The 14,203-nt window shown below is 35.9% G+C and overlaps 1 protein-coding gene across 1 annotated transcript; it reads left to right on the forward strand.

The window, feature by feature from the left end:
* Positions 1-1,974: 1,974 nt before the first annotated feature.
* LOC110704677 lies at positions 1,975-2,748 on the forward strand. The gene has a single exon (XM_021882496.1). It carries the CDS (start codon positions 1,975-1,977, stop codon positions 2,746-2,748), a length of 774 nt encoding a protein of 257 aa, XP_021738188.1.
* The last annotated feature ends 11,455 nt before the right edge of the window (positions 2,749-14,203 follow it).

Here is a 14,203-nt window from a genome sequence, read left to right on the forward strand (position 1 = left end):
TTATCATTTCGGAATGTTCTAGAATTAGGGTTTATTGTTATCTAAGCAAACCCTAGTTATAGTGTATGTATATATATATCCCCACTCTATGGAATAAAATAGACTGATCTATTCTCTCCCTAATTTCTTCTCTTTCTCTTTAATTTTATAACATAATGGTTATTTTTCCTTTTTAAAAAAAAATATAAGATAAGGAAACTACACCCAGTTATGAAAACAAAGAGTATAATAAAAACAATAACAGATCACTGCACACCAAAAGCATAAAGGTAATTAACAATCATAGATATACATACATAAATGCCTAAGTTTTTTTCTTTTTAAATAATAAATTAATTAAATAAAACTTTAAATTAATTGATGATGTGTAAGCTTTGAATTAAAAACATTAAACACATTAATAAGGGTAAATATACAAATACACTTTTTTGAGGCTATAGTTGGTAGCACACTATTCCTAAGAGTTAGCTTATACTTTTTCTTTTTATAAGGTATATATATATATGTATATATATACCACTGCCACTAAGGGTGCATTAATGTCAACTTAAAAAAATTCTAATTAGATTTATTAGAGTTGATAATGTTCAATCAAATGTAAACATTAGGTAAAAGTACAAGAGCTCTTTTAAATAAGCTTAAGTGAAAAGAATGCACAATAATAAAGACTTTTTTTAGACTCATGCCTATGACAATGTCAATGAACTCCTGCTTTCCATCTCTCTTGAAGGTTTTTAATGTATAGATTGAGAAGATCTATATCAATAATAAGTATTAATCTATAATTACAAAGATAATGAGCATTAATATACACAAAAAATTGATTAAAATTTTATATTTTTCAAACAATGAAATTCTAGCATCCATTTAATGTAATCTCGAGTGCTTGGTACTTGACAATTGCTTTTCTGACCCCAGGATCAGGTACAATGTCAACCAACATAATCCTTCAAAATTTGTCTCAAGTATTCTTCTTGCTCGACGCTACCTGCGAGTTCTTCCCACTGCAGTGAAACATGAATTAATTCACAAACAGAAAAATCAAGCACATAATGAACGACAAAATCTGTTTTGTACAAGTAATTAAAGAATAACATGGTTTCAGTTCAATGACCAAAACAAAAATTTGGCTATGTACATCTTGTCGTGTGTTGAATGCTAGGTTTATATGATAATCCACAGGAAGAATCTAATTGAGATGAAACATTCTTGGTGCAAAAGGACAGTGGTTCAACCATCTGTCAATAAGAGATATCCACTAGCTGTACAACTAGACTCAGTTTTATGCCTTACACAGAAGAGACAGGAAAATTATAGAATGGAAGGGAGTAGATGAAAGCGAGACTAGAGCAATTACGTCCAGCAATGGTATCTCGATTACATAATTGCACATCAAGGAAAAATAACATGAAATGACTAGTATTAAGAGGATCAAATGTTCTAGCAGAAATACTTAAAAGCACTCCAGAGATTAGACAGCTCTATATGTTGAATTCTGTCAAATCGTCTGTTTACATGTAAAAAGACAGTGTGATGGAATCAGGATCATTAACTATATACCGATGTATGATCCTCAATACCCAGCAGCTTTTGAGCTTTAAGTGCTTAACATTCATAATTCATAATAAAATTACCAGTCATAAAGAGGAATACATCCTTTCAGTGAAACTTATTTCCGAGCAAGAAAAAAAATTTACATATTACACTAGGTTTGGTATAAAACAAATGATGCCTATAATTATGTACTAAATGGCCTCCTTCATGATCTAGCTGTTAGACAATATATTCCGTATGTATATTTTGAGTATGATGTATTTATGTACGATAGGTTGTTTGGTAACCTATATATATTTGTATAGTAGGCATGTTGCCGTTTAATGAGAATTATACAATTCTTCCAAAGGGAAGAAGAATAAGGGTGCGAAGGCTTGGGGTTCCCATATGTCACAACCTCCGCCTGGTAGGGGTTCCCGTATGTCGCAACCTCCGCCTGGTTGGTTTCCTTGGCCAGGTCCTTGGGGTGTGTTTTATCCCCCTTGTCCTTACCCTTCGCAGGTTGCCCCGTGGCGTGGCTCTTTCCCACAACATCAGCCTTCGCTGCCCCAGCATCGTCCCTCACAGCAAGGTCTGCTGGGCCCTGCTCCTAGACATCAACAGGCTGCTTTGATTGCCTCTGCTCCTTCACAAGACTCGGTGTCTTCTACCGCAACTTATGGTTTACAGTCTAGTTCTCTCCCTTATTGGTTTAGTGCTATGAGTCTTCAAGCTCCGGACCAAAATTGGTATATGGATACGGGTGCAACTTCGCATCTCATTAATGATACAGGTATCAATTCTTCTATGTCCAGTTTCAATCCTTTAAATTCACATATATTTGTTGGTGATGGTTCGAAAATTCCAGTAACAAGCACTACCACATCCACTCTTCCTAACCCTTTTCCTCCTTTCTTACTCCGAAACACGTTGTATACTCCTAAAATAATTAAAAATTTAATTTCAATTCGTCAATTCACTTCCGACAATAATGTATATGTGGAATTTGACCCTTTTGGTTTTCCTGTGAAGGACCTCCGGACGGGGAAAATTATGACGCAGTGCAATAGTGTTCGTTCTCTTTATCCTCTTTCTGCTGCAAACACATCATCTTCCTCTCCTTCCGTTTTTGCTGCATTATCTTCCGACGTCTGGCATAACCGCTTGGGTCATCCTGGCAACCAAGTTATTGATTTCTTAGGAGTCATAATTTAATTCGTTGTAATAAAGGCTCTAGTCTTCATGTTTGTACTGGTTGTCAATTGGGCAAACATTGTCGACTGCCATTTTTAGTTTCTACTACTATGACATATGCTCCTTTTGACATTATTCACACTGATTTGTTTACTTACCCGATTAATAGTCATACTGGTTTTCGATATTATTTATTATTTCTGGATGACTATTCGCATTTTTTGTGGGTATTTCCGTTGCGGTCTAAATCTGATTTTACTACCTTTGTTAATTTTCATAAATATGTTCAGACACAATTTGGCCATCCTATTAAAGCTTTACAGTGTGACAATGGAGTGTGACAATGGACGAGAATATGATAATGATGCTTTTACTCATTTTTCCCTGTCTTCCGCCATGATATGGCGCCATTCTTGCCCACATACTTCTCCTCAAAATGGAAAAGCAAAACGGATGATTAGGACTATTAATAATATTAGTCGGTGTATGCTTTTTCATGCTTCTCTTCCTCCTTTCTTTTGGGTAGAATCCTTACATGCCGCAACGTATCTTCTGAATATTCGTCCTACCCGTCTTCTCCATAATCTCACTCCGGTGCACACATTTTACAATAAGGCACCTTCTTATGAACACATTCGTACCTTTGGATGTTTGTGTTTCCCTAATCTTTCGGCCACTTCTCCTAATAAAATGAGCCCACGATCTACTCCTTGTATTTTCTTAGGATATCCCTCATGCATCTCACCGAGGGTATCGCTGTCTTGACATTCAGACAAAGAAAATCATCATTTCTCGTCAAGTAGTGTTTGATGAATCTGTGTTTCCTTACTCGTCATACTACACTCCTAATATTTCTTATTATGACTTTCTTCATAATCAAGATAGTTCTTCTCCTCTTCCTTTGCTAGTGTCCTCGGCTCCTGCTGACCGTGCCATCCCTGCGCACGGTTCGCCTCTCCCTGCAACTGCCCACAGTTCAGCTGACACCGTTGCTACTACACCCTCTACTACATCGGTTTCTGCTAGCCCCGGTAGTACTTCGGACGGCCCAGCTACTGACCATGCGGTCGCTGTGCGCTGCTCCTCTTCTTCTTCCACAAATCAGCCAAACACTTTCCCTTCTTCTCATACTATGCAGACTCGTGCTAAATCTAGAATTTATAAACCCAACCCAAAATATGTGAATTTTTTGGTGGGTTCATCTACATCGCCAACTAGGTCTCCTATTCCCCATTCTCCTATTCATGCTTTAGAGGATCCCAATTGGTACAATGCTATGTCTGATGAGTATAAGGCCATGATTGACTCACACACATGGGATTTGGTTCCTAGACCTCATGATGCTAACATTATTCGATGTCTTTGGGTCTTTACACATAAGGAGAGGGCGGATGGGTCTTTTGAGCGTTATAAGGCGCGGCTTGTTGCAAACGGTAAAAGTCAGGAAATTGGTATTGATTGTGGTGAAACTTTTAGCCCGGTTGTTTAACCCGCAACTATTCGTACTGTTTTGAGTTTGGCTTTTTCCTGAAACTGGTCTATTCATCAACTTGATGTCAAGAATGCTTTCCTTCATGGCAATCTTCAGCAAACTATGTATATGCATCAACCACCTGTTTTTGTTGATTCTGCTAAACCCAACCATGTGTGTCTTCTTCGTCGTTCTATTTATGGCTTGAAACAGGCTCCGAGGGCTTGGTTTCAACGTTTTGCTACTTATATTTTGAGTATTGGATTCGTCAACAGCAAATGTGATAACTCTTTATTTGTTTTCCGGTAAGGATCGGAAACAACTTTTCTTCTTTTGTATGTTGATGATATTATTCTGACATGCTCTTCTATTAGTCTTCGCCAACGTATTATTTCTCTTCTTAGTGCAGAATTTGCAATGAAGGACTTGGGTCCCTTGTCATATTTTTTGGGTGTCTCAGTCACACAAAATAAGGATAAATTGTTTCTTTCTCAGCGGAAGTATGCATAGGAAATTTTGGCGAGGGCTAATATGAGTTCTTGTAAGCCTGCAAACACTCTGGTGGATACTAAGTCTAAGCTTAGTGGTAATAGCGGTGCTGCCTTTGATGATCCATCTTTATACCGTCAGTTAGCAGGGGCTCTACAGTATCTTACCTTTACCAGACCAGATATATCATATGTTGTACAACAGGTGTGTTTGTTCATGCATGATCCTCGTGTCCCACACTACAATGCTTTGAAACGCGTACTTCGTTACTTATAAGGTACACTTGATTATGGTATGCATTTATCTGCCACTCCTTCTTCTGGTCTGATTTCTTATTCTGATGCTGATTGGGGTGGTTGTCCCGATACAAGACGTTCGACGTCTGGTTATTGTGTGTTTCTTGGTGATAATCTTATATCTTGGTCGTCTAAACGACAAGCCACATTGTCCCGATCGAGTGCAGAGGCTGAGTACAGGGGTGTGGCGAATGTCGTTGTTGAAACAACATGGTTACGTAATCTTCTCTTGGAATTACATTGTCCATTACGATCTGCTACGATTGTATATTGTGACAATATCAGTGCTGTTTTCATGTCCCATAATCCGGTTCATCATCAACAGACTAAACATATTGAGATGGATATTCATTTTTTCCGCGAGAAGGTTTCTCTTGGTGATGTACGTGTTCTACATGTTCCTTCCGCGTTTCAGTATGCGAACATTTTCACAAAGGGTCTTCCACTACTAGAAATTGGTTGTTTTCCGACGAAATTGTTCCGACGGACCTATATTCCGTCGGAAAATTTGTACTTTCCGACAGAATTAGAATCTGTCAGAAAACTCCGTTGGAAAAGATACATTCCGACGGAAATTCCGTCGGAATACTTGCGACAGAAATTAATTCCCTCGGAAAAATAGGGTTCCAACGGAATTTTCCGTTGGAACATCAAGTTATCGACGGAATTAAATTCCGTCGAAAATTTCCGACGGAATATTCCCTCGGAAATACCAAACATTCTGACGGATTAAAATTTTCCGACCCCCCTTTATTTAAAAAATAAAACCTTTAAACATTAAAACCCTAATGAACTCCCACCCCTCTTTAGAATTCAGCCTCTTTTCTGTCTTTCCCCTTTTCTATTTTCTTTCTCTTTCCTCTTCTTTCTCTTTCCCCCTTTCTCTGCTCCACTTCTTTTCCCCCTTTCTCTTTCCCCTTTCTTTTTCTCTCTCCTCGCATCTTTCCCTCACTGCCTCTTCTCCTCTTCTTTTTCCCCTTTCTCTGCTTCCCTCTTCTCCTCTTCTCCTTTAGCATATACAACCGCATCGTGGGAGCACTGTTCACCGTCGTCCACGTAGAAGCATCATCAAGCATCGTGGGAGCACCGTAGTAGATCGAGCACTGTCAAGCATCATCGTGGGAGCACCGTTCACCGTCAACCACCGTAGAAGGACGAAAATATAGGTGGAATATTGGTTAGTTTGTAGATCTAGGTTTATTTTTCACAAAATTTATGATTATAATTATATTTTTGATGAAATTGTAATGTAAGTTTATAAATTTGTAATGTACGTTTTTAGATCTGGTTTTTTTGATTTTTTTGGTAATGTAAGTTTATAAATTGTTTTTTTTTTTAATTTTTTGGTAATTTTGTAATGAAATTGTAATGTATGTTTATAAATTGTTTATTTTGATTTTTTGGTTATTATTTCGAATTTTTTCCGTTTATTTTTCGAATTTTTTTTCGTTTGTTTTCAATTTGGTTTATTGTGGTGGTGGTGGGAAGGGCTTGGTGTTGTGGGGGTGGCGAGGTGGAGTGGGTGGCGAGGTGAATCTGGGTGGGGAAAGTGGGTAGGGGGGCGGGGGTGGGCTGGTGGCGGGGGTGGATCTGGGTGGGGAAAGTGGATCTGGGTGGGGAGTGGTGGCGATTAAGGGGTATGGGGCAGGGGATGTAGGCTGGTGGCGTTGGGTGTGCGTGTGGGTGGGTCTGGGTGGGGTGGGGTGGGGTGGGGTGGGGGTGGCCTGTTTTTTTTTTATTGACCTTTCCGTCGGAAACCTCTCCAACTCCGACAAAATTTTTAGTCGAAAGCTTGCGACGGACTGCCCATTCAGGTCAAACATAGGCTCTGGCAATTTAAATTCCGTCGGTAGGGCCTTTTTCGACGGAAAATCCCTCGGTATAAGCAAAATTTCCTACAAAGGGGTTTCCGACAACGTGTTTCGACGGAAATCCGTCAGAAACAGCCCTTTCCGACGGATTTAGAAGGTGTACCGACAGATATTTTCCGTCGTAAATAAGGTGTTTTCTAGTAGTGTTCCGACACCTTTGTTTCTGGATTTTCGTCACAGTTTGACCATCCGTCCTCCTCCTGCTCCAAATGAGGGGTTGTGTTAGACAATACATTCCGTATGTATATTTTGAGTATGATGTATTTATGTACGATAGGTTATTTGGTAACCTATATATATTTGTATAGTAGGCATGTTGCCGTTTAATGAGAATTATACAATTCTACACTAGCATATTAGAAAAGCCAGGTTATCTCATTTGTCAAACAATCAGCAATCTTGGATTAAAGATGATTTTGGAAAAGAAGTGGATGATCAATTAGTAAAAATTTGTACTCTAAGAAATCACACAGGATAGCCACATTCAGTTTGATTGCCAACCATTTCTTAAAAGAAATACTGTTCATGTCATAAAACAGTGAGGCACTTATTCCATAATATTGTAAGTCTAAAATTCTAACAAAGCGAATGTATTTTCAGTTTTTCACACCAATTTTCAATTATGTAATCAGGTGTAATTGGGAACATATAAGTCCAACTGCAAAGCTATCCTTGTAAAAACACAAGGTCCGAGCGCAAAATATTGGAAATTCTGTGATTTGAATTGTAATTCTATTATTTTCAAAACACAATATGCTCAATTACTGTAGCACAATTCAAACACTGAGATCACAGAAAGTAAGAATTACTAGGTCCAACCAAATAAAACCTTTCATAGCAAATATTTCAGAAGACTCACTTCTTGGTGAGAAACTGACAAAGGATTCCAGCCAAAAGCAGCAACATATCGCCAACACAGTATTTCCAAGAGGGACTCCTGCAAACTCAAGTATGTTAAGAATCATACAGACTGAAATATATAGACAAAAAAAAAACCCTCAGAAAAAAAGACGTCTGGAAATTTGTATGGATGATGAGAATATTAACCTGATTTTTTGGAGAAATGAGTAGGTCCATCAATTTCAAGAGCAACATCTAAACCATCATTGATAGCACTTACAAATAGGAGGACCCATATCATTAACCATAACCAAACATTTAACTGAACTAGTTTTTTGTCATAATGTCCATATCAATCAAACCTATCTGCAAATCATCCACCCAAAATGTGTTTAACACAAACTTAGTACAATAAATTAAAAGGAAAACTTTCGAGAGTTTTTTCTCAAAAAAAAACTTCCACGATGACAGCCTAAAGTGCAAGCATGTGTAAGCTGAAGCACATAACACAACAAAGAACTAATAAAGAAAGACAGTTATTTTCTGAATTCATCATCAGCTTCCAGTAATTGAATGAATTCAAATAATCTCAATCTGAAACTTTATTGTAGAAAGAGTAAGTGAAGCAAAAAAAGCTCAAATGATAGCAATTCCAATTATTTTAGATCACCAAATAATAGCAATTCATCATCACCAAAACAAGGTGGTTACAATTGAACAAGTATATAAACTAAGTAAAGAGTTTAAACTAAAATGCTGAAAACGACAATAAGGCTCAAGCAGGCAGCAGGCTTGATTAATTTGAGGTTTTAAACTAGTGAGAAAATGAGGGTGAGTGACATCCACCTGCAAAAAAATAAGCAAAAAAATAAGAGAGTAAGAGACATAATAGTGTTATAGTGATTAAAAAAACATTACATTCATTTTTTAAAAATCAAATACAACTTACAAATCTGACTATGCAAAAGTATCATCCACGTCCTTCTCCTTCTCCACCTCAACCCCATCTTTCTCCAACTCAGCATAACCATATAGCCAATTTCGAGTTGTTATCAAAGCTTCGACATGTTTTTGCAAGAGTGAACTCCTCCACCTGTTTAAAACTCTACCACCCATGCTAAAAGAAGATTCGAAAGCAAAAGTAGTAATAGGTATCACAAGAATATCTTTAGCTATACGACCAAGACTTGGGAAAGTTGTTGATTGCTCCTTCCAATAGCCCAAAATATCGAATTCCTCATCAACATTACAAGGTTTTAAAGGCAATTCTAAGTATAATTCTAATTCAGATTTACCCATGTCACCACTACAATATCAGCAACAAAATTCTAAAATCACAAATAAAAAAGATCAAAACAGAATAACCTAGAAAATTGATTAACATATTGAGTAATGATAATATTTGTCGCTATCTTACTGCATAAACTCTACTAGTCTTGCGTGGACGATATGCATCTGAATTTGAACTACCTTGGGAAGAATAAGTAGGAAAAGGATCCTTGTAATGGTTAAACAGTTGAACAAATTCATAATACACCTCCTGGACTTTTGTTTCAACCATGTGAGCTTCATACAAATCCTTGAAAAAATGTCTCAAAAATTTCAACTTACACCGAGGATCAAGGATTGCAGCAAAAGATAATAGCACAGAGTAATCAGACCAATATTTATCAAACTTGCAACGCATAAGATCTGCCATTTCTTTGAGTTTTGGATCATCCCCTTTAGAAGCAGCCACTAATAGTGACTCAATTCTACAAATGTTGGCAACATAAAGATTGGAGGTGGGATATTCGGAAAACAAATTAGTAATGTCATAAAAGGGTTCAAGAAAATCAAACTTTTTTTCTACTATTTCCCATTCATGAGAAATAAGCGCCAAGTGATAATTGCTCTCTATCCTACCGAACATTTTCAACGCCAGTAAAAGATCAAGAGCTCGATGAAGCATTAAGAAATTAGATTTCCATCTAGTACGAACATCCATCCATAGCTTTACACCTGTAGCTAAATTACAACTAGAAACACACCACTCAAACCTTATAAGTCTAGCTTCAGAAGAATCAAAATACTTCACATTCTCCCGAACTTTAGCAACAGATTCATCAATGACTTTCAAACCTTCTTTGACAATTAAGGTAAAGATATGGGCAGAGTATCTAACATGAAAATATTTGCCGTCAAGAGATAATTTAGCCATTGCATCCAATTCAATTTGGAGTTTCCCAGCCATAGAATCCATATTACTTGCATTGTCAATAGTCATACTACAAATTTTTCTTTCAATACCCCAATCTTTGATCAAACTAAAAACTAGATTATAAATTTCATGACTATTATGGGGAGGTGGAAAATGCCTGAAGTTCAGCACCTTAGACTGTAATTTCCAGTCATTATCCACAAAATGGACCGTAAGAGACAAATAACCACGAGTAGTACAAGTTGTCCATACATCACAAGTCAAGGACACTTTACTTGATAAGGCCTTAAATGTATTACGAACATATTGCTTTAACACATCATGCTGTCATGCACCATTTCAATATTGTGTTTCTAGAAATAGTTCTAACCTTGGAATTCAAATATGTATGCAATTCCCTAAACCCCTCATGTTCAACAATACTTAAAGAATAACCATGCTTCAATATAGCTCTAGCAAATAACTTACAATATTTTTTTTGGTCAAATTCAGATGCATTAGACTCATTAGACTTATCTAAATCTTTATATTGTTGGCACCTATCAAGGTGTCTCTTTAGATTAGACGTACCAGTCGTACCACTGTGTTTCTGGATTATCTTTTGCAAAACTTGCATGCAATATGTTCACCATTAATCTCAAAATTCTGCCAAATAGTACATCGCTTTCCTTGAATTGGAGATATTGATTGATGGGGTTCAAGTGTTGGTGTAGCATTTCCAAATCTTATGCATGTAATTGATGCTTGCTCAACCTCAAAGTCACCCACTGCACCAAACAATCAGGCAAAGATTAGGAGTAAGATCAATAAAAATGCATAATTTATAATTAATTAGAATGAACTATACCTCTATCACCTGCGTAATCAAATTCAACCTCAGCCATGATAGTTTGAACCCTTTAACACCAAAACATATTAACAGATTAAACCCCTAAAAATTATCAAGAACATCTAAATCTAAAAATTTTCCCAAAACGTTTTAATCCCTAAAATTATTTAAAATCAAAATACTAAACATTATTAAAATGTAAAAATTAACAGATTAAACATATAAATTGTCGAAAAACAATGTTGAACAATTATTAATCAGGAAGATTAAATGTTTAGATCCATAATTTATGTGTAAAATTTGAGCCGGAAAATTGGACCGATTACTCACTCCTTGACTCCTTGTTGAAGGTAGAATATGGAAGTGAGAATTTGAGATTGAGAGTGGGATTGTGTGAGTCTTGAAGAGGTCGAGCAGTGGTGAATAATAGCCATAGGTGGATCTCTGAATTTTTGTATATTAGGAAAGCTAGACTCTAATGGCGGCAATGGCGAGATTTGTGACTGAGAATTTTAGTATATTAGGAGCTAGACTCTAATGAAGGTAGAATATGGGAGTGAGAATTTGAGATTGAGAGTGAATCACTGATTATATGATTTTGAGATTTTCCAATAATGTTCCTCTTATCACTCTTCTGCTTCTTCTTCTTTTATATATTTTTTTTTATTTTGTTAGCTAATTAAGTCATAAAGTATTAAAGTATTACATTTTTCTCCAAATAACTAGCAATTTAGGATTACGTCATATCTTTTTTTTCCCCCTAATTTATGAGTTATTTTCCTATTTAAGCTTATTCAAATATTTTCAATAAAATTCTCTATTGTAATTTATATGTCTCAAAAAAAACCTATAAAAATTTATGAATACCACTACTTTTTGGATGCATGTGCATTCTTTATTTAAATTTAGTAGTTACAATTTACGAATACTACTACTTTTTAGGTGCAAGTTCATTCTATATTTCAATTAAACAATTATGGTTTACGAATACTACTACTTTGTAGGTGCATGTGCATTAATGTAGCCAATTACGATTTAAAAATACTATTTGACCTTAGGCTTGATTGTTTTATCTTATATTTTATAAAAAAAAAACAAAACAAAAAACAAACAAAAAAAAATAATTTCAAATAAAAAAAAGTTAAAAAAAATAATAATTTAGGATAATGATTGAATTGAACGTCATAATGATTGAATGTGAGCATGAGTATATGACAATGACCTGATGATAATTTAACCCAAATAATTTACCTGTACCTGGTCATGACTTGAATTTTTTGGACTCGAGAAAGTGGTGGCCCAAACTAGAGCTGTTAAAAGGCTTTTATTTTTCTAATTTTATTATTCATTTGCCTATGTAATCTTATTTAAATGTTTTGAATAATGCCATTTAAATTTTTTAAAAAAATGCCATTAAAAAAAACGTGAACTCGGATGTGAACTTATAAAAAATAAACAAGTTTAGATAATTTCAAAATAAGTTTAGAAAAAAAATTGTTGTATTCTAACTTATCTAAACTAAACCTATTTTATCCAAATTTATATGAACTTATTGTATTTTATCTAAACATGTCATCTCAATATGAACTTATCTGAAATTGTTATCCCTAAAATGAGTGGAATCAATGTGAATAGATTAGAATAGGGTTTGAACGTATCTTCTAAAAATCTAAACTAAACCTATCTTATCTAAACTTATTAGAACTTATTACCTCGAATTTAAATTTATCTGAAATTATTTCTCTTACAATAAATGAAGTAATTGATAATGAGTAAACGTGAATGTCATTACATGAACTGTTAACAAACCGACCCAAAAATGTACCCAAACCTGATATGACCTGACCTGAAATCAACCCGATACCCAGATTAACCCAATATTTGAGACCCGAACCCGAACATGACCTGACTTGGAAATGATCCGACCTGATTATAACCTGCAATTTTTTTACTTGAACCAAACCCGACTTGAACCCGAACATGACCCGACTTATAAATGACCTGACCTGATTGTAACCCGCAAATAATTGACTTGAACCGAACCCGACTTGAACCCGAGAATGACCCGACTTGGAAATGACCCGACCTGATTATAACCCGCAAATTATTGACTTGAACCGAACCCGACTCAAACCCGAGAATGACCCGACCTGATTATAACCCGCAAATTATTGACTTGCACCGAACCCGACTCGAACCCGAGAATGACCCTAACCCGTTTTAACCCATGAAAACCTGAATTAAACCAGACCTATTATTCACCCGACCCGAATGTAACCCGACCTATTATCAACCCGACTTAAACCCGAAAAGATGTATGATCCGACGTTACCCGACTCAAGCATGACCCAACTCAAACCCGACTCGTATAGGTTACGACATTAACCCAAAATGACCCGACCCGAGTTGACCCAACCCACACTTACCGGACCCGTTTACCCGATTTGACAGCTATATATATATATATATATAAGATTTGCATCAAACAAAGTAAATCACTTTCCTGTTGAATTGTCCTAGTAGATGGGTTTTATTTCTCATTTTCATTGACATAAATTCTCTCTCCTCTACTATTTCCTCTTTCGTTAAGCTTCATCCTCCTTCCATGGCGTCTATCTCTACCATCACCTCTAGAAACTCATCTCCGTTGTCATCTACCATCTTTGGGACCTTCATTCTGTCGAATTTCTTCTTCATCGTCTACCAGCGTTGAATTTTTCGGCGAAGATGTAGTGGTGAATCCTTGAATCAGGTTAATTTTTTTTATGCGTTTTCCTCGTTTCACAACCTTCTCGTTAAATATGAACATAGTGAGGTAGTTGTAGTTCTGATTTTTACTTTTTAATATGAAGTTTTTTTTTTTATTCAACTCTTAGGTTGAAATAAACATTTCAATGGCAGATTTTAAATGAGCTATATATTTAAATTGACTTGTAATGTTGAAAGTAATTGACGATGAGAATAGTCTAAATTAAGGAATTTGCATTTCAATTGTAGATTTTAATTGAGCAACATATTATAAATTGTAGGAAAATTATCAATTATATCATCCAGGTTTTGACTTTTATTAATGATACACTTCATTAAACTTTTATTATCACGGGCACACCTAAACTTTTCCCTAAATATCTACAGTAATCTTAACGTTAACTAAACGTTAATGAGGCTCTATTGTCAGCGTTTTAAAAGTTAGGAGGCTAAACATACTGCATTGCCCCTCTCTTTTAATTTCCCTTCCATTTTTCCCTCTTTTTTTGTGAAATTTTCCCTACTTAATTATACGCCTTCCCTTCCTGTTTGCACTCCCCCTTTCCATTCACGCTCTTCTTTTTGCTTTCATTTTTTTTTCTCTGGAAAATCAATGGCTTCATTTGGCAGGGTTTCATATTCAAGCAATAGAAATGGAAGAGGTTATTGGTTTAAAGTTATGAATTGCAACTGCTAACCTCTAAGATCTGCAGACATTAGGTTTTCTAACTC

The sequence above is a fragment of the Chenopodium quinoa genome, unplaced genomic scaffold (genome assembly GCF_001683475.1).
Source record: "Chenopodium quinoa cultivar QQ74 unplaced genomic scaffold, ASM168347v1, whole genome shotgun sequence".
NCBI classification, from domain to species: domain Eukaryota; kingdom Viridiplantae; phylum Streptophyta; class Magnoliopsida; order Caryophyllales; family Amaranthaceae; genus Chenopodium; species Chenopodium quinoa.

Excerpts from the sequence above, each read along its gene's own strand:
- LOC110704677 (XM_021882496.1), top strand. The coding sequence starts at position 1,975 with ATGTCGCAACCTCCGCCTGGTTGGTTTCCTTGGCCAGGTCCTTGGGGT.